Source organism: Camelus dromedarius, chromosome 34 (assembly GCF_036321535.1).
Source record: "Camelus dromedarius isolate mCamDro1 chromosome 34, mCamDro1.pat, whole genome shotgun sequence".
Taxonomy (NCBI): Eukaryota; Metazoa; Chordata; class Mammalia; order Artiodactyla; family Camelidae; genus Camelus; species Camelus dromedarius.
Window position 1 is genome coordinate 8296035 of NC_087469.1, and position 26154 is coordinate 8322188.

A 26154-nucleotide genomic window follows, 5' to 3' on the forward strand; every position below is an offset into this window, starting at 1 on the left:
TCCCAATCAAAATTTCAAAAGGCCTTTTTGTAGAAATCGAGAACCTCATTTTAAAATGTGTATGGAAATGCAAAGGACCTAGAATAGTCAAAACAATTTTGAAAAAGAAAATAGCTGAGGAACATATACTACCTGATTTCAAGAGTAACTGTATAGTTACAGTAATGAAGATAGTCTGGTATTGCTGTAAAGGTAGACATAGAGATAAATGGAACAGAATATAAGTACAAAATTGACCCACACATAGTCTACTGTCTTTTAATAAAGCAGCCAAGATAATTCAATGGAAAAGAAAAAGCTCTTTTAACAAATAGGGCTGCAACAATTGGACATCCACATGCAAAAAATTAACTTTGTCCTTTACTTCACACTGTACACAAAATTACCTTAAAAAGGATTATTAACTGAAATGTAAAATTTAAAGTTATAAAACTTCTAGAAGAAAACATAGGAAAAATTCTATTGTACCTAACAGTAAGACAAAGATTTCTTAAATAGGACACAAAAATCACACACCATAAATGAAAAAAAAAACCAAGATAAATTGTACTTTACCAAAGTTAAAAACTTCTGTTCTTCAAAAGATACTGTTAAGAAAATGAAAACACAAGCCGCAGACTGGGAGAAAAATGTTTGAAATACATATATTGACAAACAATTTTTGTTCTGAATACAAAAGAACTTTTACAACTCAGTAATAAGAAAAACAACCTAATATTTTTTTCATGGGCAAAAGAGTTGAATAGGCATTTTGCAAAAGAAGATACATAAAGGGCCAAAAAGAACATGAAAAGATGCTTAATGGTATTAATCATCAGGGAAATGCAAATTAAAACCACAATGAGATATTACTACAATCCACTAGAATGGCTAAAGGATGCAGAGCAACTGGAACTCTCACACTCTGCTGGTGGGGGTATAAAATGATAAACCACTTTGGAAAACAGATGGGCAGTTTATTATAATGCTAAACATACACTTGCTTTATGACTCAGCAATTCCATCCAAGAGATCCAAGAGGAAGGGAAACACATGTCCACACAAAGATTTCTACAGGAGCTTTCATCTTCGTTTTATTCACAAGAAGCAAAACCAGAAACAACCCAAATGTCCATTAACTGTTGACTGTATAAACAAATTGTAGAATATCCATGTAACAGAATACTACTTGGTGATAAAAAGGAATGATACACATAACAGTATGGATGAATCTTAAAAATATCATGTTAAATAGAGGAAGCCAAAACAAAAGTTGATTCTACTGTATGATTCTATTTATTGAAATTGTAGAAAAAGCAAAACTAAAGTGGCCAAAAGCAGATAAAGCTTGGTCATGTCAAAATGACTCAGGAGCCAATTTGAATAGGATCATTTTGGGACAATCTGGTTATCAGTAAGCATAATGATTGCAATGAATGAAACATATCAAATGTGTTTCAATCCATGAGTTTGTAATGATTTTAAACCACACACACACACAGTTTAAAAAAATAATAGGACAAACTAACAATTTTCAGTTGTGAAAACAAAAATGTTGTTACAATATGTTCTTTACGTTATTTCTAACAATATCTCAGCTTGACCCCCAAGATCTTCAAATTGAGAAATAAAATATTTATTGACCATATGGTTATTGATCGAAAAGAATTGAGGCAAATGAAAATTTGTTAATTGGTAAGGATGGGAATGAAATTTTTTTTTCTATTAAAACAATCAGTAAGTAATGTTGTTTTAATGATAAATAAAACTTTGAAACTCTTTTTCTGTAAACCATCTGGCCTTGTGTTCTACCCACAGAAATTCCCTGAATTCATATTGCATGTCCATTCTCAGTCCACATAGCTTTTCTTCCCTCTTTTCATGTCTGAAATGCCAGGTCCCATAAAATCTCCCAGTTTAATTACTGTAAGTAATGAAATGCCAAGCAGTGTCCTAAATTCCAGGCCACTTGGGTAGGATTTTGACACATCTTATTCTCAAAGTCCTGGGTTTACAATTGATCATGCTTATGCTACTCTGATCAGTTCAGAGACATTCTGTCAGGGTTTCTATATTTTCTCCCTTTGGGTTAGCATTAAGTTATGAGGGAAACCAGACCAAAAATCTGGATGGAGTAACAAAACCCATCATCATTAACAGAATGACAACTGGAAGGGCAAACTCTCCTGATAGTTTTCAGACAATTTGTCTCATAGTCAGAAAACAGTTATTTTTACCTACCACCAACTGGGACTGTATGGAAAACACAGACTCTGGATGGGGCCCAGGGGAAGGGGAGGTTGTGTGTGGGAAGTGAGGAGGAGGGAGATAGGGTTGTATGCCCTAGAATTATGTTCCTGCAGGGAACTGAGGGGACCGTGGAGGCTTAGAGCTCAAAAGGACCCTAGCAACGACCTCGCCCATCCTTTTTATCTTACAAAGAAACAAAGGCTCAAAGAAATAAAATCAGCAGCAGCTCTTAGACAAGAATCCAGGGTACCCTGAAGCCTAGTGTAGGGTCCTTTACACTCTACCATGTGCATTTTTTAATGAATTATTTATAAAGCTAAAACAGATGTATTAGGAGACAACCTCAATACATTTCAGGGTTCTGTGACATTGAGATTTTGCCAAAACACTGGCAAAATTGCCTGAGCCATAGAGGTATTCAAATATTTGCAGAGTCTAGTTTAACTATGTCTAGTGTTTCCTGGGGCACACTTCCCTTGTTTATGTTTCTTAATTAAAAAGTTGAAAGAAAATATAAAGATAGGCCATGGGTTCCACATTGGCAAAAATTCAACCCTTGATCATTCATTCCTTATTGAACAGTATTTAATGAGAGTCTACTATACATCAGGCACCATGCCAGGTGCTGGGAATCCGCAGAACAAGGTCTCTGCTTCCTCAGAGCTTACAGTATAGAAGGGAAGGCTGTATTAAAGTAGTAATTACATTAATGTGTCCACTAATGTGTCATGAGTGTTAACATGGGGAAATTCAGGATTATATGGATTTACCCCTGGAGAATAATTCAAGATGGGTCTCTTCTGTTATCAGTATTTCTGGGCTGCTTCTTTATACCATCATTTGAGTTCCCCAAACACAAATTATTTTCAATGAAATATTTAAAGCCACAAACACTTACCTACTGGTGTGCCACATGTTGTGTGAACATCTGCAGAGAATTCCGAGGGAAATAAGCATTTTATAGGAGGACAAATAATTTTGTATTATGTATGCCTGATAAATTTAGCACTACTTGACAGCACAGGTGTTCTGAAAAATAACTTGATATATCTTGAAACTTTAGGCTTTAGGCTTTTACAGTAATTCGTGACGGGTTTTGTCTGCGAAAGCAACCAACCCCCCCCATCTTTTATTTTAGAGGTCTGGAAGGCTCTACCTATTTCCCCGACATGGCTCTGATAGAATCCCATCCATCCTTAAAGGGCCAGCTCAGAACGCTGCTCTACCAAACGTTTTGCTAACATGGCCTGCGTACATCTTTTGCCCGTCCTCTCTGTTACAGATCCCGCATTTGTATAGCATTAAGCACATCATCGTTTCGATACTGACTGTGTATATGTCTTCCCAGAAACTGGACGGACCTCTAAAGGGAAAAAAAATTGTGACTCTCCATCTCCCTATGATATCACTTTAAAAGGCGGTCACCCCAAATCCGTACATTCATCATAGAAACAGAAATTCCATCCATAAATGAAAGAGACTGCCTCATTAACCTTGGGGGCACTGTTTCCCTCCCACTTGCAGCAATCTGGTTTATTCCATGGGGTGGAGAAGGAAGCCAGGTTGGCGGGGTGGGAAGGGAATGGCGTCAGTGTGAGGTCACGCCACATTGTCCCGAATGCCATCTCCACACCGCGGTGACATGAAAGCATGATTGAGGAATGCAGCCCGAGGAATGATAGAGGCCCAAGTCGCGCAGATTACATACAAAACGAGGGCAGGATAGAGAACAAAGCGGGGAACCTCGCGAGGAGTCGCAAGACACCTGGGCGCCCGCAGGGAACGCCCGCAGAGAAAGCGGGGAGCCGACAGGCAAGCCGAGGCGGGGCAGGATGGGGCGGGACTTCCGGAAGCCATTTGCCTGAGTGGCAGGGGAACCGGAAGTGGGGGCGCTGCTGCGGGTGCTGGGGCCCGAGGAGGGACGCGACGGAGCGGGGCCGCCGGGACTGAGCGAGCGACAGACGCGCCACCCGCCGACGCCGCAGCCGCTTGGGGCCCGTACGGACCCACTGCCTGAGTGAGTGCATCCCGGGGCGCGGAGAACCGGTGGCTTAGAGGCAGGGGTTGGAAGGGGCTATGATTTGTTATTGTGAGAGGCTTGCGACCGCCCCTCCCCCACTCCGCCGGGCCCCTCCCCCCGCGCCATCCCCTCCCCCGGATCCTTGGGGGCCTTGCGCGCGCGCTCCTTCTCGGCTGGCCGGGCATCGGTTCCCCAGCTGCCCCGCCGCTCGCCGCATCTCTAGGCCGCTCGCCTCCCTCCTCGGAGCCTTTCCCAAGCACCCCACCCCTAAACCTGCCGCCTCCTTGGCCGCCCCGCCTCCCGCTTCTTCCCGCGGCCTGGCACCGCCGTGGGGACCGCCGCCAGACCGGGCCCTGCCCTGCCCACTCCCCCGGAGTAGGCCGCCCTACATCCCTGCTCCCGCGGCCCCATGCTCGCCACTGCGAGCCCCATTTCCAGCCACGCTTCCTACTCGGGTCTCAGCTACTGCCTTTTCCTCCATCCCCGAGGTTGAACCTCTGACCTTTCCCTCCCCTTTTCTCTGTCTGAGAGGCCGTTAACGCGGACCAGTTACTCTGTTGTTTCTCGACTGAGCACTTTTTCCTACCCCTTTTGTTGAAAAATTTCAACTCTTCAGAAACTTCTCCGTTGCCTCCTTTAGTATATTCAGAAAGCCATAGGCCGTCACGACTCAGAAGGGGTTATTTCTTAGAGGGCTGTCCTGTCCAGCACCTTATTTTAGAGCTGGGCTGGTGGTTGGCCCAAGGTCAACCAGCTAGTTAAACCCGCCAGTGAACAGGTTTTCTTAGGTGCTTTTTACCCGGTTCATGTCCATTTAGCGGATCAGGACCTTCTGGCCTGCAGGTTTGTGATGTACCCGTTGCACGGCGACTCACTATTCTGCTTTCCATAGCTCCCAGGCCAGCGTTGCTGTTTGTGATTTCTACACAAATCTTAAGAAAACCAAACACATGAAGCTTTGGTCTCTTTTTAAAGCTTACCCGCGGAGAAAGAAAGACCGTCTGGACCCACCCTAGGGCCTCATTTTGTACGGCTTTAAATGAGGGGGCTGGGGAGAGAGGTAAAGGTGTGGAGAAAATAGATTGTCTGCCCTGAGTATTTGAATACCCTTTGCTTTGAATATGCCTTGTGTCTTTAGAGTCTTCTTCTGGGCACATTGTTCTGATATAAAGGTTGCCTCCTTGTGGAGGAGCAGGGGAGGAGTATGAAATCATTGTGCTTTAATGTGTTGGCTTGGGCATTTGATAATAAATTATGGATGTGCTGGAACCAGGGGACCCATCCACCAGCCCACTGAGGCAGGGTATGCAGGATGAGGCCTGCTTTCCCCTTCAGAATAACCCTTGCCAGCTCTCTCTGAAACAAAACGGAGAGTCTTAGGTCAGAGTGGAAACATTCTAAATCTTTTAATTCTTAGTGCAATTTTCCCCCCTCCATCTGTTTCCTGGTTAAACTAAAACATCCAGCTCAGCCTGAGGATTTATAATTCTTTGTTGTTGAAACTGGTTTTTGATTAGAGGCAGTACATCGCGCTCGTATAAGCATCTGGAGATTCTGGTGTCATGTTGTTGCAGTCCAAGTTAAGTAGAGGGGCGAAAATGCGGGAAAATTGGGAAATACTGTGCGAGTCGCTTACTCCTCATCTTCCTGGAGAACTCGTTTTAATAGACAGTTAAAGCTTCCCTGGAATAGAGTCTCTCCTGGTAAATTAATAAGACGTTTGTTCATCGGACCTTTATCTCCATTCGGCTGGGGTTTTCTGTTTCTGAACCTACCGTTTGTGATCTCAAGTTAATGACTTGCCGCACGAGGAATTAGTAAGGTGAGATAGGAGTCAGATCCTCCTTATTGGTACTTTTTCTGTTGTTACCGATTACAGCGTCACCATACTGAATACTTCTGTGTGATGATACAGCTGCCTGCCAGAGGCTGGACACCCTAGACCAGTCAGGTTTTTGTGACCTACCACATGCTGGTCTCTGGATGGCTCCTGATTCATTCTTCATTTTTATTGTAAAGAGTACAACCATTTATTTAACTCCCAAATTATTTGAATCCCTAAATGCATAGTCCCTGGCTTGGTGCCTTTTGTATGAATTTGCCCTTCAATTTTACTTTACCTGCTGTTTAAAAATGTTGCCAAGTCACAGGTAAAACTGAAAGCTACTTTGTATTGCAAAATTTTGATTTGGCAAAATAATACAGAATCCAAGTGTCTGAGGGCACAAAGAAACAAACTTTTACTCACGTTGCCCTTGTAGAGGAGGGAGGGTGACCTTGTATTCACAGTTAAAGCAGGAAAAAAAAAGTTAATTGGGAATTTTGTGTGAAATTTTCTCGGTTCTGCCAGGTAACATCATATAAGTGACATTTTGTTCCTCAGTTTCTCTGTCCATATGGCTTTTTCATTTTGCCTGTGACACAATTTAGGACTGAAATACCAGAATGCCGGTAAATTTGGTGGTAGTAATAGGTATAAGTGAATGGAGTTAGTAAATTAGAATTTATCATTGTTTCATGTAGTCGTTTCTATGTGGAGACTAATGCCCTTTGCTCAAAAGTAATAGGCTTTGGAGAGAGTATGTCACCCTGAGTTCACTCTCCCGCTCTCCCTGTCACAGAGCAGTGCCCTTAAGTCTCACTGAGCTTTAGTTTTATTTAAATAACAAAGCTTCTAGCACAGTGACTTGTAAGTAGTAAGTTCTTAATAAATCTTAATTGTAATGATTATTTTAGATCAGTTTTTTACCTGTTCGAGGAACTCTAAAAATGCATGTCTATAAATTGAATCATAGATCTTACAGTTTATACAGACCATTGGTCTTGAAAATAGAGTATGCACTGCCCTGGAATGCATAAGGTGATCTGTTGGAATATAGGAAAAAATTTAGAACCTTTTTATATACTTTTTTTTTTTTTTGGAAAAAATTAACTTTACTGATATTTGATATACAGGTTAACAATTCACATTTAATTTATAAATACACATATATTGAGGAGCATTTCAAAAAGATTCCAAAACATTGAAAAATGTTTTAGCCCTGCTAATCCGGACCAATCTTTACCCATATGCTTTCTTTCACTTTATGCATTTATTTATTTGTTTGTTTGTTTATTTATTTGTTTGTTTGTATTTATTTATATTTGGAGGAGGTGCTGGGGATTGAACCCAGGAAATGGATTCTATGTGCTCTACCACTTGAGCTATACCCCCCCACCCCACTTTATGCTTTTCTAATAGGTGTTCACCTAGTCTCTCTTTGAGTCCCCACTTCAACAATCTGCCTTGAGGGACAGATCATGCCATTTGCAGTTCTATTTGCTAGAAATCTGTCTTGCTGTACATGGTATTCACTGGCCTTGTTTTCCTATTTGGGGACATGCAGGATAAACCTAATGTCTCGTCCTAGTAATCTTCAAATACTTTGACAGCTATTTATGTCCTGTGTCTTCTCTCTTCCCCAACTGGTTTTTCTAAGGATTATAAGCCTATTTCTTTCAACTATTTTTGATATGACAGGTTTTTGAATTTCTCACCATCTTGACTCCTTTCTTTGAAACACACTCTGGTTTGTCAAAATTCTTTTTAAGTATTTCAGCAGGATCTGAGCATGGTATTCCAAAAACTGAAATGTAGTTGAAGTGCCTGTGTTTTGTCTTTATGTGGTGAGGGATGTATTTGAATACATTTTATTATGGAGACACCTCATGCACGGTGTGTCATCCTTGTTTTTTTAATCCCCTGGAGAAATGGTTTCAATTACATAATCATTCAAGAGTAGGACAGATCATTTTTCTCCTTTTCAGCAATGGTCTCTCAATTACCTGTGTCAGTTAACTTTTGCCTCAAAAATGCCTAACGTATTAAGTGTTTCTCCAGGTGGGAAAATAAATGAGAAATGGTCAGGTTTTTAAAATCTGCTTTAAAAGTTTAAGAACTAGACTTTTTGTTGGAGTTGTTCGTTGCTATATTTCTTTACATATCTGATTTTGAAATCCAGAAAATGGAAAAAGTTTTTTGCCCCTTATCTGTCTGAAGGCCAATAGAGCTTTTTGGTCAGCAGGAAGGGAAGAAACTTTTAAAAATAATATTAAGCACCATGTCAGATTTAACCTGAATAGGCAGACTTAGATCAAGAATTGAACTTAGACCCTCAAGAAACTTACATAGAAGGTTTAGAATGTTTTATTGGTTAAAAACAAAAGCAGAACCTCAAAAAAAAAAATTTCTCTGTAGCTATTTGGTTTAACCCTCTTATTTTTTTCTTTTTCCTTTATGTATCTTTTAATTTTTTTCGTACTTTTATTAGACAGTGAAACTCCAAATACCATAATCTAATTGGAACTTTACAGATTCATCTTGCAGTTCTTCCTGATTCTTGCATTTTACATTGATGTTTTTAGCTCCATGTAGTATAAATCTTTTGGGTGAAATGGTTAGATACAGGCCCCCTTTAGGGAGTCAGCCTGAACTGGTTTGTGATCAGTGGGCTAGATGTGACCATATTGGGGTCAGACAAACCTAATTTCAGTCAGTCACTGCCCAAATTACCTAAATTATCTGATCCTTGTTTTCTTCACTTTGCAGTGCTTTTGTGAGAATTGGAGGTGGTATGTATAAAACAGCACGTGTAGTTCTTCATACATAGCTCTTGTTTTCTGATAGTTGCCAATTTTAGTAATCTAAAGAAATAAACACAAGTTGTTAGTGATATCTTATGTCTTTAGTCAGATATGGGCTTAACCCTGAGCCCAGTGTTTTTTAAGACCTAGTGTCATTTAGAGCTGAGCGGAAGTGTTTGCATAATTAGTGTTAAAATTGTTTGCTTCTGTGATTTATTTTTCATGAATGAAGGTTTGCTGTTTCATGTTCAGGGCTTGTTGTTTTCTGATCCTCAAAAACTACTGCTTTGGCAGTCCAGCGTGTTTTGTTGACTCAGTGAATATAACTTATTCACTGAATATAACTCAGTCCTCTTTCTGAGAAAGTTTAGTTGTGTTTCCAGATGGCAAAGGAAGGAAACAGAGAGTATGGCCTCTTTTTTTCTGTAAGCCACAAACCCCCAGATTTTTCTCTTTCATCATCCTTTGCTTTTGCTGAGTGACCTGTTAAGCCTCGTGTCTCTAGTATGTAATCTCGAGTTGGTTGAAAAGAGTCTGATTTCTTGTTTGTCTTTCTAGAGGCTTAGCATTTCTAATTTTTCTGAATTTCACTTACTCCTTTTCCACTATCAGTTGCCATACTTGGGCTTATCATTAATAAAATTTTTTTTGCGTGGGGACCCGTCAGAAATAAAAGTATCTAGTAAAACATTTGTCAAAAACTAATGCCAAAGCCTATGAATAGTTTTACCATAATCTGTAGTACAGGTATTTGTGTGATGTTTAGTAATCAGTGGATTCTAATCATTGCTATAGTAATTCTTAAGTGTATGACTCTTATGACTTTAGCAGCCTAAAAGGCTCTTATGTATATGTCATTGAACTATAAGGATTTAATTCCTTGTGTCACTTGGTTCTTACCTTAACATGTATTCATAAAAAATTAATATAGGTGTAAAGTCTATACTTGGAGCAGATATTTTAAAAATGCACTGCACTCTTCCTAAATGATATTCAAGCCTGTCTGGAAGTTTAGTAGCACTAGATATTTATGAGACTTCAGCAGTCATGTCTGGAACTCATCTCTGCTGAAAATAAGCTCCAGTTGATTCGTTTCTGGGCAAAATCACAATGAAAGTTATTTAATTCCTATTCTTATTTAAAACTTGACGTGTAATATTTAAATAAGTGGTAACAAAGAAACATTCCTAAACATGACATAGACATTTTTTTCCCCAGGTGTAGAATGAGCCAAGGAGACTCAAACCCAGCAGCCATTCCACATGCAGCAGAAGATATTCAAGGAGATGACAGATGGATGTCTCAGGTAAAAGGAGGTGCACATTTATTATTCACATGAGATGAGTCTTCCTCAATTTTTAGAATCTTTTGACCAAAGCTACAATGGAATGTTTTTAATGGAAAACAAGAATTGATTACTGTAAGTGAAAATCTAATATTAGAAATGTCATTCCTGATCCTCATCTGATGTTGGAACTGAGGAATATTTTGAAAACATGGTCATTGCTCTTAGTTAATTTTAAAAGACAGTAATGTTTGTACAGTATTCTTTTTTTAAGCTTTTAAAAATTTTGAAGTAATTTCAAAGTTGTACAAATATTACAGACATTTTAGAACTTCTTATATCCTTCATCTAGACTTGCTGCTTGTTAACATTTTGCCACATCTGCCTAATTATTCTGTATCTATTTGTAATATTACCAACATACAGTTTTTTCTGAATCGTTTGAAAGCGTGTTGCAGTCAACATACCCCTTTACCCCTAAATATTTCAGTGTGTCTTCTAAGAACATTTTCTTACATAACTACAATATAGTTATTAGAATCAGAAAATTTAACACTGACATACTGTTACCTAATCCAAAAACCATATTCAGGTATCTTCTGTTGTCCCAGTAGTGTTGTTTTTATCAGTTTTCTTCTCAGTCTAGGATCGAACATTGTATTTGGTTGTCGTATCTCTTTCTTCTTTAATCTGAAACATTCCTTAGCCTTTGTTTTTCATGACATCGACCATTTGGAATGGTATAGGTCATTTATTTTGTAGAAGGTCCCTCAGTCTGAGTTTGTCTTTTTTCTTACAGTCAAGATTCAGATTACACCTTTTTGTCAGAAATATCAGGGAAGTGATGTGTTCAGTGCATCACACAGAAGGCAGGTGATGTTGATTTGTCTCACTGGTGATGTTAACTTTGATCACTTGGTTAAGATAGTATTGGCCTAATCCAATTCGTATTTGTTACAATACAGACTCATGGGTTCTTGTTTTATTCAAGAGGGTTATAAAATCCACTGTAATTTTGAAACTCAGATTGTCCCAAGTTTAGCAAATGGAAATGTCTTCAAGCTGGCCCCTTTGTCTTCTCAGTTTTTTTTAGCACTTTTTTCCTTCAGTACTTGTAGCTTGCTTTTAATAAACTGTTATCAGTTAGCAATAACTACAGTTAACCTTTATTTTTTTCCAACCATATTACCTCTTTAATAAAGTTTGAAATGATTTTAAGTCCCCAAAGTTTCGTGTTTTCGTGTCTAGTGATTCTGTTTATACTCTCCATAGTTGTATAGTTGCTCTCCGTTTTTGTCTTTTCAGACTTAAAAATCAACCAGCTTATTCTGAGTGGTAGTTTTCTATTTTGACTGTCCTCCTGTGGACCAACTACTTGGTTATTCTTTCTTAATCTACCTCATTTGTTTATATCTTTTTAAAAGTATTATGAAATATTTTGAGCCTCTGTGTATTTGCTACTCCGCCTTAAAAAAAACATTGCTAATAGAATTGCTGTACCCTGCATATCCACACTGATAACATTTCCTTCTCTTTCCTACCTCCCCACCCCAAGCCAGTGTCCTAAATTTGGATTTTTTTTCATTTATATGCTACATATATATAATCTCTAAGTAATACGTGTATAGTATTTTTCACATGTTTTGAAAGTGTGAAAATAGTATCTGAATGTATTCTTTTTGCAGTATATCACACATGCTAAAAATGTAGCTGTAGTTTATTCTTTTTTTTTTTTTCTCACACCAGTCAGAATGGCCATCATTCAAAAGTCCACGAAAGATAAATGCTGGAGAGGGTGTGGAGAGAAGGGAACCTTCTACACTGTTGGTGGGAATGTAGTTTGGTGCAGTCACTATGGAAAACAGTATGGAGATTACTTAAAAAACTAAAAATAGACTTACCGTATGATCCAGCAATCCCACTCCTGGGCATATACCCATGAAGTATTACCAAAGTAGCCAACCCTAATCTAGACGTGAGTACCATATATCAGGAAATACCCAGAGCAGATGAGCATGTCTACCACCAGCACAGGAATGCAATCAGCAAAATCCAGGCCATGGGAAATTCTATAGGTCAAACAATCATATTCCTTAAAAAGTAAGTTTGGGAAGTGCTGGCAGAGGGAAGGGGAACCCAGAGATTAAAAGGAATTTAAGAGACAAATTGTCTGGATCCTGATTTTAAAAAATACGGTATCAGTTCAAACAAACAAAAACATGGTAAAACAAAATTTTGTGACATTGAATTATTGATATTAAAGAGTACTATTAATTTCATACTATTTTGGAGGAGTAGAATTGGTATTATGGTTATATATTTTTAAAATCTTTTGAGAGGTATGTATTGAAATACTTAATACATGAAGTGCTGTATCCTCAATTGGCTTCAAAATCATCTGCAAATGGGGTGGGGCAGTAGTTTCTGGAATGTTGAAATAATAGTGGCCATAAATTATTTGATTACTGTAGCTGGTGATGGGTACATGGAGATTCATTTTGTTATTCATTCTGCTTTCCTGTATGTTTGATACTTTCAATAATAAAAGGTTTTTTTTTTAAGGGTGATACTGAAAGACTTAACTGTAGAGAAATTTAATAACAAATCATGTCAAAACATATTAACCAGTTTAGGAAGGCTCAGCAGCAGCCTGAGGGAAATATTTGCAGTGAATATTACAGGTGAAGCATTGATATTTTTTGATATATTATCAGTAAAAATGTCTTCAGAGTATCACCAGACAAGTATCTCAATAAGCATGACAAAAAGTATTTAACTTCTGAAAGTGCAGATTAAAACAATGGGAAGAGAAAGGAGAGGGAGACAAATGTTAAAATCCAGTGCAGGTGCAAGGTTGGTAAAGTGACTTCTGACACATTGCCAGAGTCAGCAGACATAGCCATTTTGTTAAGAATTTGGAAATAATGTCTAAGATCCATGAAAGTGTTAATTCCCTTTGACCTAAGAATTCCCAGCTTGAAAAAAAAATTATGTGTATGCGTGTGTGTAAGTTTCTTCATCTCAGTCAATAGAAGGCTTCTGGCAAGTCTGTCATTAGGAAAAAGAGCTTTAAAAAATGCGTGTGGCATGTACGTAGGACATCAAGTGGCATTTAAAATTACGGTTATGAATATTATTTAGCTACATGGAAAAATATTTCTGGTGTAATGTTAAGTGCAGTTGTAATGGCTACTATTTACTGAGTACCTACTGGGTACCAGCCAAAAGCTGAGCCCCCTGTTTTAGAACTCTCATCTTCACAGCTCTAAAACAGTATTGCCAGCAGATGTGTAAAACAGGACTTGGGTTATGTAGTTGCTTAAGGTCACTGGCTTAGAAAGTAGATAAGCTAGAATTTGAACTTAGGTTTTTCTGTCCCCAAAGCCATTGTGCCAGGAGCCATACATAACAATTCAACTATGCTTAAAAAAGAGGGGTGGGATGGGGGAAGCATGTGAAGAAATAAAAGAGAATACCCTGAAACATTAACAGTTACTGGGTTAAGATGGTAAGATTATAAGTGCTTTGTTTCAATCATTTCTATTTTTCCAAATCTATTGCAACTACTTCTCTACTTAAAAATAAAATGTAGGGTACTAAAACCTTTAGAACAGCAGAGCTATTTAAACACGAGCTGTTGGTATGGAGAGGTGGTTGGTACTTGAGTACGCCACTGGAGAGGTGACAGTGTGAAGGAGCACCTGTTCAGTAAAACTAGCCAAAGCTGTATTCTTGCTCATCTTATCTGTTCAGTTTAAAAATACTTACTGAAACAACTGAGTTTTTAAAAATTATTTTCACAAGGCATGGACCAACCCAAGAAAAAAGAAAAATCGATCCCAAATCCTGTCACTATAAGAGGAGCTGTTTTAATCAATTCTCGGATTGTTTCAGAAGTATTTTGTGTTTTCACCAATAGCGGTGGCATATCTGTTCCACCACAGTGTCATCTGCACTAGTATTATCAGCAGAAATACTTAAATAGTAACTCTATCTTAATTCCTAGGGAAAGCATAATTGAATGTAGAGTTTGAGAAAAAGAAAGCGTTTGGACCTTTCCCTAGAACTGGGTTAGAGACCTTTTGCCGAAAGCATCATGTTCATTTGTTTCAGGGATGAACTTAAAAATTTAAACTATGTCCTTTAGCATTGATGGATAAAATCATTTTTAAAAGCCTTAGGCCTTTAGAGCAGAGAGAAGCATTCCAGGACTAGGTCACCACTGCTTAGAAATTTGGAGTAGACTGAAAAAAAAAAAAAAAGCCTTGAGTTCTATTTTGCCGTTTCACATTTAGAGGTTAATGGACATTATCAAAGGCCATATTAAAATCATTCAAGAGGGAGGGTGTAGCTCAAGTGGTAGAGCGCAAGCTTAGCATGCACGAGGTCCTGGATCCAATCCCCAGTACATCCTCTAAAAATAAACAAACAAACAAACCTAATTACCTCCCCCCGCCCACACAAATTTTTTAAAAATAAAATCATTCAAATAAAATGCATGCCTCTTGATTGGATCCTAGTTCAAAAAATAGATACATACAACACTTTCCAACACTTGAACAGTTGTAAAGATTGAAAACTAGATGCTATGGGATTATTGTTCGTTTTCTTAGATGTGATAATAGATCCATGGTTTTACAGGGGACTGTCCTTATGCTTAGCAGTTGCTTGTGGAATATTTAAAGGTGAAGAATCAATGTTTGCAGCTTACGCTCAAATGATTCAGCAAGCACACACAGATAAAACAAATATGGGAAAATGTTATTGTTGAATGTAGGTGGCGTATGTACAGGTTTTCATTGTATTACTTCAGCTTTTCTGAATATCTGAAATTTTCTTTAAAAGAGTTGAAGGAAAATATAAACTACTTAAGAACACATTAATACTTTTTTTCTCTTGGTTTCAGTAAAGTTCTGTGGTTTTTTTTTAGCATATCAGTATGATCAGTATCGTAAGAGTGGGAGGAAAGTTCCAGCAGTTAATTGCAGATTGAGAGGAATCAACTTTAGGCATTGACCAAATTGAATGTTTAACAGCAGAGTAACTGGTTGAACAACTGTTCTGTCTAGGCCAAGAAATCTCACGGAAAAAAAATGCCAGTTTCTGATTGTTCTTTCTTTAAACTAGCACAACAGATTTGTCCTGGACTGTAAAGACAAAGAGCCCGACGTCCTGTTTGTGGGGGACTCCATGGTGCAGTTGATGCAGCAGTATGAGGTAAAGGTGGGAGGGTGAGAGTGGTCCTTGGCTGCTGGTGTCATCGCGTTCATGGATAGCAGACTTTCATTCATGACAGTCTAGTTCAGAGCAGAAGGGAAATCAGACCTATCTAATAGAGTTCTTTGTTCCATCAAGTATGATGAAACAAAAAATTTAACATTATTTTTAATTAAACTCCCTCTTTGCCTTCAGCTTCCAAGAAGCTTCACGTTGTGTTTATTTCTATTTGTCCTAGTCATGGTTTTAAGTTCTTTTTTGTATTTTACTATTTTCTTACTTGTATTTGCTCATTTATGTTTGTCCTAGTCATGATTCTCAATTCTTACTACTTGTGTTTTACCATTTTTAAATTTTATATATTTTTGTAGTGAGCTATTTTGAATCTTTTTAAGGATCGGCATTCTTCCAAGGGAAATTTAAAAGGAAGGATAGCTTTATTTCTTTTTGGCTGGAGCACTCTAAATTTTTTCATCTCATGTTTCTACTTCACCCTATTCCTTTAAATGGTTGAATAAAGGGAAAGGAGAGTTTATTGAGTCGGCAACTTAATTATAAATGTTGATACCTCTTGAATGGCATCAGGTTAAGTTGTGACTCAGGTCTTGAGTTGAGACCTAACGCTGCCATTAAGAACTGAGTTATACAATGACATCTTCAAAGCCCTTTCAACAGTTGGTAGCACACCGCTTGCAGTGTTTGAATATAGAAAAGGGAAATTGTTATTTCAGATGCCTCACAACATACTGCAATTGAGGGATTTTATTTCCCACTAATTTTAGTATAAATAATTTTTTTCTCTTTTTAGATATGGCGAGAGCTTTTTTCCCCACTTCATGCACTGAATTTTGGAATTGGGGGAGATACGACAAGACATGTTTTGTGGAGATTAAAGAATGGAGAACTGGAGAATATTAAACCTAAGGTGAAATGAAGCTTTTTTTAAAAAAGAATATCCTTACTCTTGAGTCTTTCACAGATAATTAAATTGTCAGAAACTAGTAATACAAAAAAAATTGCTTCTTTTTTTGGGAGGGGGAGGTAATTAGGTTTGTATGTTTAAAATGGAGGTACTGGAGATTGAACCCAGACCCTTGCTAAGTATGTGTTCTATCACTGAGCTATACCTCCCCCCAAAAAATTGCTCCTTTAAAGCATTATTTCATCATTGTTCTTTGCTTTCATATCCCTTTAAGATGAATGATATTGTCATTGTTTAAGAACATTTTAAATACACGCTTAGATTAAGAATCAGTGTATTGCTTGCTTGGGTTGTGCTTGTAATTGTTAATTCTTCAGCTGTAGGAAGAGATGTACTACTCATGAGGTAGCTGTTCTGTGAACCTGAGGCAGTGTGAGGGGAGATTGCTCAGAGGAGGGCCATGGGAGCAGGGCCATGACTCACTTTAGGAAATAATTTTGGATCCATTTAACTATATAAACAAATTGGTAATCAAGGCCTCCAGGTTATTTGGAGAAAATTTGAAGCAGATGTGAACAAATGTTCACCACAGATGTGTACCCAGTGCCTTATCACATAAACGTCCTGAGTTGGCAGACTACATGTAAGTTTTTTTCAACCCCAAACAGAAAAAACAAAGCTAAGCCATTGATAACAATTGCTTTAGTTGAAAGAATTTTATTTTTTTGCCTTTCTAATAGAAAAACTCACCCATATTCCTCTCTGTTGTGATGGGTGGAAATTACCTTGTTGGGTCATATAAGATCAATGTCTTTAGGTGATAGCCACCTTGTAAAACTATTTTTTTAAAGAGACAAAAACTCATTTAAAAGTTTTAAGGCTGCATCCATCTAGCCTCCACCCCCACTGATTCTTCCTTGAGTAGAAATATGTATTTATGCCCATTACACTCCCTTGGGTACTTTTTTTTTTTTTTTTTCCAGAAGGTACTTCTAGTCAGGGAGTCTTTATCATGTCACTTACAAATATTTTCCCCCAGGTTTCTTAGATTGCACTTTCTTTCCATTCCTTTCTTTTTTTTTTTTTTTTTTTAATGTGCAGAGGTTTTGTTTTTATACAGTTGAATGTATGATCTTTTTTGTATAGTTTCTGGATTTTAAGAGATTAACTTCCAACTCCGCAATGATAATGGAATTTTATTGTTTCTTGCTAGTACACTTTCACCACTTAGGTATTAATCTGTTTGGAATTTATCCTGACGTTTATGAGGTGCACGTTAATGTTTTAATCTTAATTCTTCCTGCATGCCCTCTTGAAGTTACCAATACCATTTAGAAGTTCATCATTTCTTCTTTGATTTTTTTTTTTCATGGAAGGAAAACTTAAATTGCTGTTGCAAAAACGTCTGTATAAAGTAGAAATTGGTTTCAGTAACATTAGTAGAGAATATGTTCTAGAAAGTGGAGTTAACTGGATATAAGATCCTAGCAGCAATTTAATATAGAACAGTCCCAGATAGTCTCAGGGCTGGGGCCAACACCTGATGAGGGCGAAAGCCTTTTCTGGGGAATTTTGGATGCTTCCTGGAGAAATAATACACTGTGTAAATCAAATTGAATTTTTCTCGCAAGTACTGTAAAGTTTCGTATGGTAAAAGGCTCTCTTTACATATATTTCAGTTTCACAGCAACTTCTTTGATTTTTGAAATAAGATTTTGAACTAAATATTAGACATTCCTCACTCTTGATTATCTTTTTTCTCTTTTTTATCCTTCCCTCAATTTAGGTCATTGTTGTCTGGGTAGGAACAAACAACCATGAAAATACAGCAGAAGAAGTAGCAGGTGGAATCGAGGCCATTGTACAGCTTATCAACACAAGGCAGCCACAGGCCAAAATCATTGTGCTGGTATGTAGTCTTAATTGTTGTGCTGGTATGTAATCTTTGGTGGAGAAAACCTTGATACCTAGGTCAGGTGAGGAGTCTTTTTAGAAATGTGATCATTCATGAATATAAAGAGTCGTTAGGTAGAAGCAGTTTGTGATGCTCCTGAGAGCTCTTCTCTGATATGTCCTTTCATCTCACCAGTCTCATCATTTCTCAAAACAGCTGTGGGGTCATTTTTTAAAAAAAACAATTTTATAATTGTTCTTTTTACCTATCTGTTTATTTTAACGGAGGTACTGGGGATTGAAATCAGGACCTTCTGCAGGCTAAGCATGCGCTCTACTGCTGAGCTGTACCCACCCCTCTGTGGGATCATCTTTTATCTGCTCATCCTTGTTTAGAAGTAGAAATCTTTGTTGCCTCAGGTAGCCTTAGATTTTTTTTTCCTAGACTGTCTTCTGATAATTTTTTAAATTGCATATGAGACTTTTCCTAGTCCTGGATCTCTTTTTATTAAACTTGTGTTTGGATTAACTTAGAAGGGTTGTTTTGCTCCACTGTTAATATGGTAAAGGTGATACATTTATTAGGATTGAATTCTTTAAAATATCAAAGATTCCATCAGCAAGAAAATGGGTACTTCATAATGTTACCCCTAACAAGAAGTGTTACCCTTTGTAGAATTAGAGCATTAAGTCTTTGTGATCGCAAAGATAAATAGCAGTCTATTTTAGTGTTAACGGTTACCTGTCGATATTCTTAGTTAGCCCAGCTAAAAATGTATGTTTTTGTGAACTCTAATATATATTCAGTTCTTTAATGAGATAAAGGGTTAAGAAGGTAGTCATTCATTCAGCAGACATGTGAGGATCACTATGCACACTGCACTATCCTGGGTCTTGAGCAGGCAGGAAATAGTAAGACAGTCCCTCTCAAGGAGCTCACAGTCTGGTGGATGAACACAGCAATATAAACAGAATTATCCTGCATTCTAAGGTGAGAACAGGGTATAGTTTAGACATAAAAGTTGACATCTGAGTTGAGTTTTAAAGAAGTCATTGCACCTCCAGCTATCACATTGAGGTTAAGACTTAACATACGGATTTGGGGGAACACAAGCACTAAGGTGATAACACTCAGAAAGCACGTGTAAGAAATAGAATGTAAGGATATGATTACAGAATGTTAATATCACTTGGAAGAGACCATAAGGACTAATAAAAGAAAATATCAATTTCATTTCTTTACCTCAAGCTTTCTGCTGAGTTTGAAATATAAATGATTATGTTGTTCCTACTTGTGTGTTCTGTTTTCCCTAATAGAAAATATTACAGTGTGTTCATAATTACTAAAGTACCAAAGCATAGGTTGTGAGTTACAGTTTTCCTTTTGTCTTTGCTTTCATTTTACTATAATAAATACAGTATATATATATATATAATCAATAAAAAGAGAGAATTTATTGGTCTCCAGAGAAAGGAAAGAAGAGGAGATATTACAGAGGAGAAAGAGGGAGGGGAAGAGAAAGAAAGAAAGAGCGAGAGAAGAGGAAGGAAATGATCAAAGACTTAAACTACATGTATGTGTTTGTTGGGTGAGTGAAGGAAGGTGCTAGAAGAATTTTAGGGTTCTCATTGAATCAAGTTTAAGACTAGGATAGTTAGGAGAAAGAGGCCACAGCGAAGTCCCATGTTAGGAGTTTGGGTACTATAACAGGGTGCTGGGGAGCCAGGCCTTGTTTTTCTGTTATATGATATTTAACTTAATTTACTTGTTTCTGTATTTGTTTATATCCTGCCTTATTCCAGAAAGGATTACATTATGGTTGAGTCCATCTCTGAAGTATAGTGGCTGGTACATATTAGTTGCTTAGGACATACTGTTGCATAGATATTGCTCAATAAATCCTCCATAAATATTTTTTTGTTTCAACCAGACTTCAATTTGATATACAGTGATGTTATATACCGTACTGAAACATTGGAAATAATCTAAATAATCAACCCCATGAGGGAATGATTACACGTCATTGAATTTAAGAGCACTAATCATACGATGATTATGAGGACTGTGTGAAAACAGAATTTATGATACATTTAAGCAAAAAGTCCAAATAATAAACAGTATGTATATTATATTTAGAATTGCTTAAAAGTAAATATGCAAGTGGAAGAGGAAACAAAATAGCTGTTACATGGTAAAGGAATTAGGAGTGTAATTTTTTGTCTCCTTTAACATAATATTTTAGCAGTTAATTGTTATAAAGGAAAAAAATCACATGGCATACGCTTGATAGTCACACATTATGCAAATACATAAAGTAGTTTTCTCATCCTTGCTTGAAAATCCCAATAGGTATGGCTCCCTGTTCTTGAGGCTTTATCATTTTTTCTGGCTTTGATTGCTGTGGTATTCTTTGAAAATCAGAACAAAGTGTTTATTAGTCACTGGCCATCCTTCCTAGTTGCTTGTTATATCTCAAACCAGGCCAGCATTGAGGGCTGCTTTTCTTTGATAACTGTTAGATTCAGAGCCTTACATTTTTTTTTAACAGTCATATAAACTAGGGTTTAGGATTTACCTCATCTGCACTTAACAGGGTTAAGAAGGAGAGGGACTAGGGTGGCGTATTCATAATTCTCTATAATTCTCTTTTGGAACTGTACAGTCACGCAATAAATTGATAATCAAGGCTCCAGCATTTTGCTGAAAAAATTTAAAGCAGACATAAACAAGTACTAATTTGGGGCATAAAAATTTCTTTGTTCTTTTAGAAGAATACCCACAGAAAACCTATTTGTATGAAATAAGACCTCTTGTACCCTGTAGGAGAAACGGGGGGCAAAATTTTTGCCTGAATAACTTACTGCATGGCATCATTAGCTATAAACCAACTAACGGGTTGGAGATTTCTGACAATTTTATAATAGGATCAGTGATCTGTAAAGGCCATTTCTAGTTTGAAATGATAAAATCTTTTTTTTTTTTTTAAATGCTAAAATCTTGCTCATGAAAGAGCTGGCTTTTATTTACTATAGTAGAAGGACAGACATCTGATTTATCTGAGATTTACATTAGGTTATAAGTTAAAAATGAATTTAGGATACACCATTGTTTTATACTAGAGCGTGTATCATGTGGCTCTGATTCATCAAGACAGCATTTGTTCCAGCTCTATTTCTCATGTGCGCTAGTGAAGGTTCCATGTGGCATTAATGGATAGATGCGTATTTGAGCTAGATTATTCTAGCTATATGATGGACTATATGGAGGATGAATTGAAGGAAAAGCACCACTGGAGGTAGAAAGACAGGTCAGGAGATTTTACATTAATTGATGTGAGTAGTATGAGTTCCCTAGCCATAGCAGTGTATATACTCAGTAAAAAGGATGGATTAGAAAAATATTGAGGATGTAAAAGCTGAGTGATTTAATGGTAAGTAGATAAGGTATGTAGGATGAGAGACTCAGGGATGTTGCAATGACTGGTTGATACGGAGAATGTAGAAGGAATGGAGTTTGGGAAGGAGATGATGAATCGCTTTCGGACACGTGAAGTTGGGAGTGCCTCAGGAACATTCCGGTCTGCTACACCTGGCTGTTCAGGATGCAGTTCTAAAGCTCTAGGAAGAGATCTGGGCTAAAGTGTTTAGAGTGAGAAGAGGAATGGGCTGAGGACAAAACCCTGAAGAATACCAACAGTTAGGGAACAGGAGGAGGAAGAGGAACTCCTGAAGAAACTGAGAAGGAATGGTCAGAGAACTTCCATTAAAACCAGTCTAGTCCAGCATTCTAGAAATCAAAGGTGTAAAAAGTGCCAAATGGAGAGTCCCAGGGATATTTGAAATCACCAGTAAATAGAGAGAAACAGTGACTCTTCTCATCTTGTGTTCTTCTCTGCTCTGCCCCAGGGTTTGTTACCTCGAGGTGAAAAGCCCAACCCTTTGAGGCAAAAGAATGCCAAGGTGAACCAGCTCCTCAAAGTTGCCCTGCCGAAACTTGCCAACGTTCAGCTCCTGGATACAGATGGGGGCTTCGTGCACTCGGACGGTGCCATCTCCTGCCACGACATGTTTGATTTTCTGCATCTCACAGGAGGAGGCTACGCAAAGATCTGCAAACCCCTCCATGAACTGATCATGCAGTTGTTGGAGGAAACACCTGAGGAAAAACAAACCACCATTGCCTGACTGGCTCCCATCAGTGTTAATAGTGTCCCAGCTTCCTCAGATCAGTTCTATCACTGGCACTACAGAGTCCTTCTCTTTCTTAAGGCACTTTGCATTGTAGAATGTTCCTGGATGTTCATATCTAGTGTTTGAAGGGGAGGAGGGATTTAAACTGGTCCTGTACATAGAAGGTTTGTTTGACACAGGAGAAAAATTAGCCAAGGAAGATGGTTGTTTAAATTCATTTGAAACCAGAAGGAGCTTTTTAGTTGTATGTGTGACACATTCGTTGAATTATCACTGTTTTTCCTAGGACAACATGAAGCCTAAGTACTGAACAAAATGAAGATTCTTTTCATGGCCTTTCATTGTATGGATTATGTCATATATAATAATGATCAGAATCACACCTACTTGGCTTTAAAACAGATGTTTTTCCAGTTCATAATTTAGCCCTTTGTTTTTATTTTGCTTTACTCGTATGTATTCTCAATGTTATCTTAACATACAGCATCAGATTGAACATGCTTGTGACTCAGATATGGGAGATGCTATAGTTACAAGTGAAGTTGTTCCACTCTCTTAATCTTTCCCATGCTTAGCAGTGAAAAATAGGTTGTGCCCCATTTGGGGGACTCTGCAGAGGGTGTTATTTATATGCTGCCGAATATCATGTCTGTAATAGACCCATGCATGCAGCCTTTCCTCTATTCCCCCTCATCCCCTCTTTCTTTGGGGGGGTCGTTGTTGACATTACATGCTTTTAACACATTTCTGACCTAGGAGCTCTATTGCTGGGAGTGTAAGTCCCCAGCCAGTTACTCTCATGATATTACTGATGTGTGACTCATTCTTGTGTGGTGTTCTGTGCTATCGAGTCTGTGTAGTGCTATCCATATTCAGAGTTCTGGTTTGTTTTTGTTTGTTTTTTCCTTAAAACCTGTTATAATTTTTCTTTTTTGGGGGGGGAAAATCAGAACTCTGTTTCCCACTCCATAAGCCCTGGTATTATTTCAAGTTTTGTACCATTTTAAGATGTATATTTTATTTTATTTTTTTATTGGCTTAGTTTTTAAATTATTATCAGTCCAGAAAAATTTGGCCTCTTCTCATGGGGAAGTAGGTGAGACTGCTCTTCAGGATAGACTTTCTGCTTGATCCCACCATGTTAGTGAAAAAAAGATCTAGGTTTGTTTAACCTTCAGAATTTCTCCTTAATATGTCTTTGTCTGAGACTTTCAAGAGAGCTCTTTATAATCTTAATGGTTTGTGAGCTACAGGAACTGCCATTTGAAAAATGATAGGACAACAGGTGGTTTACTGTTGAACATACCTGTGGAATATGTACAAACTGGATCTACAAACAGATATTTTAAACTGGACCAGGTGGATATTGAAGTAACCCATCAAAATGCTCTGCAGTGATTCTGCTTAATGTTCAAGTTCAATATCTAAGGCCTATGTTTCATGCTTTGCTTGCGATGCACATGGCATTGCTTTTGTATGTTGGAGGGGGATTTGTGATTTGTGCTAAGAGCCACTTCTGATTGAAAGGGATAGAATTTGGGCTGATTTTTTTCTTGTCAAGCCTCTTTCTAGGAATTTTGTTTTTTGTCTTTAAAAAGAAAAAAACATACTTTATTGAATGTATCATGTCTTCATTAACAACTGAAAATATACTTTGTGTTTACTAAACTTGTTTACTACATTAAAACTTCCTTTTTATTTTTAGTAGCCCAGGTTCTTGAGTTTTTCAAGACAGATTTTTTTTTTCTTAGCTGAGATACAGTTCTAGGGAGGAGAACTAAGCCACAATTTTGTGTGTGAAGAGAGTTTCCTATCCAGGTCTTCTGTTGTCAGAGGGTGGGAGTATGGTCCAAACAAACCCCATTAGGTTACTCCTGCAGCATGTGCTTTTAGCTTCTCTCTAGACTAAGGATCAAATATCCCTTTGTGAGCGGGCCTTCAGCTCCTTTGCTTCTGTGTGTAAACCTTGGATGTTAGTACATTTTATATTTACCAGAGCTATTCGAGCAATAGTATTTGAACCACTACCCTTTTAAATAAAAGTCTACCCCATTGCTAATGTGCAGACCCTGAGTCCACTTTCATTTCTTGCCAGCTTTCTCTGTACTGCTTTAGGCAAAAAATGTCTATTTTTCTTTGACACCCTGGTTTGCTGCAGTGTCAGAACTTAACACTCAATCTTTGGTTTTCATATATATATATATATATATATATACACATACACATATATATGAAATTTAATGTACTGTCCAAGTGAAATGTAGTTGTGATTAAGGGGCCAACTTTCTAGGCAGCCATCGGAAGTGTTACTCTGTCTCCCTGCAAATGTTAATTCCTTTGCCCACCCATTCCCACCACACTAGGTGGCAGCTGATGATGGCATAATAAAGATTTCTGTGGTCCCATCTTGAATGTGGCAGGTTGAAAACGTACTGCCAGGGGTGCTCTAGGACATGTGCTGCCCACATATTCTAGACTGACATACTGCTACCACCTTGAGTCTATTTGGACTTTGTCTAAACCTTAATCTTGTCAAAAACTTTAACCCATCAAAACAATTCAAGTAGCTCATACTCTGCTCTTAGGAATTCTGTGTCTTGTTGTTTATAATGTTCAACTTCCTTTTTTATTTGTTTAACCTAGTCACTGTTTACAGTTGTGTGCTAAAGCCTGAAATAATGTCTGTGCTGTGATGTATGAGCATTGCCAAGTTTATATTTATTGCAGCAAGGAAGAAACTAAAGATAGATGGAAACAAGGAGCATGGCCACGCTCCTCAATCTGTGTGGGTGCATGTGGGAGAAGTGAGTTGGGGTCTCTTGAAAGGAGGCTTTTTCGGGTGGGGTCTCCCAGGCTTCTCCTTGGTGTTCCTACTTGGGGACCCCCTCTGCTAGCTGACTGGACCTCCCCAGTGGAAGTTTGTGATTCCGCTTTGGCAGTTTCATTGACTAGTAGAACTCATTCTGTTTTAATGCATATTTCAATATAAATGTAAACATTTCACTCAAACTTGCTGTCTTCCTGTCTCCTTTATCATAGTTTGATTTCCAGTGGAGAGAAGCAATGTTTTTTCCTATCTTATCACGAGCAAATTAGATACTTAGATCCTCCTGCTGCTTTTCTGTGGAATTGAATGTACCAAGCTGACCCTCATCACTTATCTCCTTGGGGGTGTAGGATGGCAGGGTGGGATGAGCAGATGAAAAGAATCCTAAATAGATAAAGGGAAATACTGTCCAACGAAATGTTTCAGATTTGTTAATAGTATCTGACAGTTCAAAACAATTAATTCTTAAGTCATTAAATTGACCTTTTGACCCTTTTTCCTCATTTCGGTCTTTAGAATTTTATGTTAATTGTCCCAGTTTCCACATTTTTGCTATTCCTCACACTAATAATCACCAGTTTTTTCTGTTTTGTACTTTGGAGTATTTCTACTGTTGCCCCCAGCTTGAACTTAATTAAGTGCTTCAAATTAATTGAGTTATTCTGAGTTTCTGTACCATCACGGAGAAAAGTTCAGGACAACATTCCCCACGTACTCTCCACCTAAGCCCTTTAGGTAGATGCGCCCCCGCCTTCCTGTTGGCTGGGAGGCCGATGAAGTTTTCTGTCTTGTCCAAGGTGAGTCATGTCATGTCAGTGACTGAGCTGGGATTTGAACTCAGCTCTACCTGACTTCAAAGTCCTCGCCCTTGCCACTACCCATTCAACCCGGAGAATCTTTTTAGCTCTAGGTTCTGACTCACTGATTTATGGCGGCTACATCCCTGG

General features: G+C 38.0%; 1 protein-coding gene across 1 annotated transcript; it reads left to right on the forward strand.

The window, feature by feature from the left end:
• The first annotated feature begins 4091 nt into the window (after nt 1–4091).
• On the forward strand, nt 4092–25389 carry PAFAH1B2 (platelet activating factor acetylhydrolase 1b catalytic subunit 2). Its single transcript, XM_031443624.2, has 6 exons — nt 4092–4246; nt 10091–10178; nt 15285–15374; nt 16183–16299; nt 18083–18205; nt 22096–25389. Exons 2-6 carry the CDS (start codon nt 10098–10100, stop codon nt 22372–22374), a joined length of 690 nt encoding a protein of 229 aa, XP_031299484.1. The 5' UTR covers nt 4092–4246; nt 10091–10097; the 3' UTR covers nt 22375–25389.
• The last annotated feature ends 765 nt before the right edge of the window (nt 25390–26154 follow it).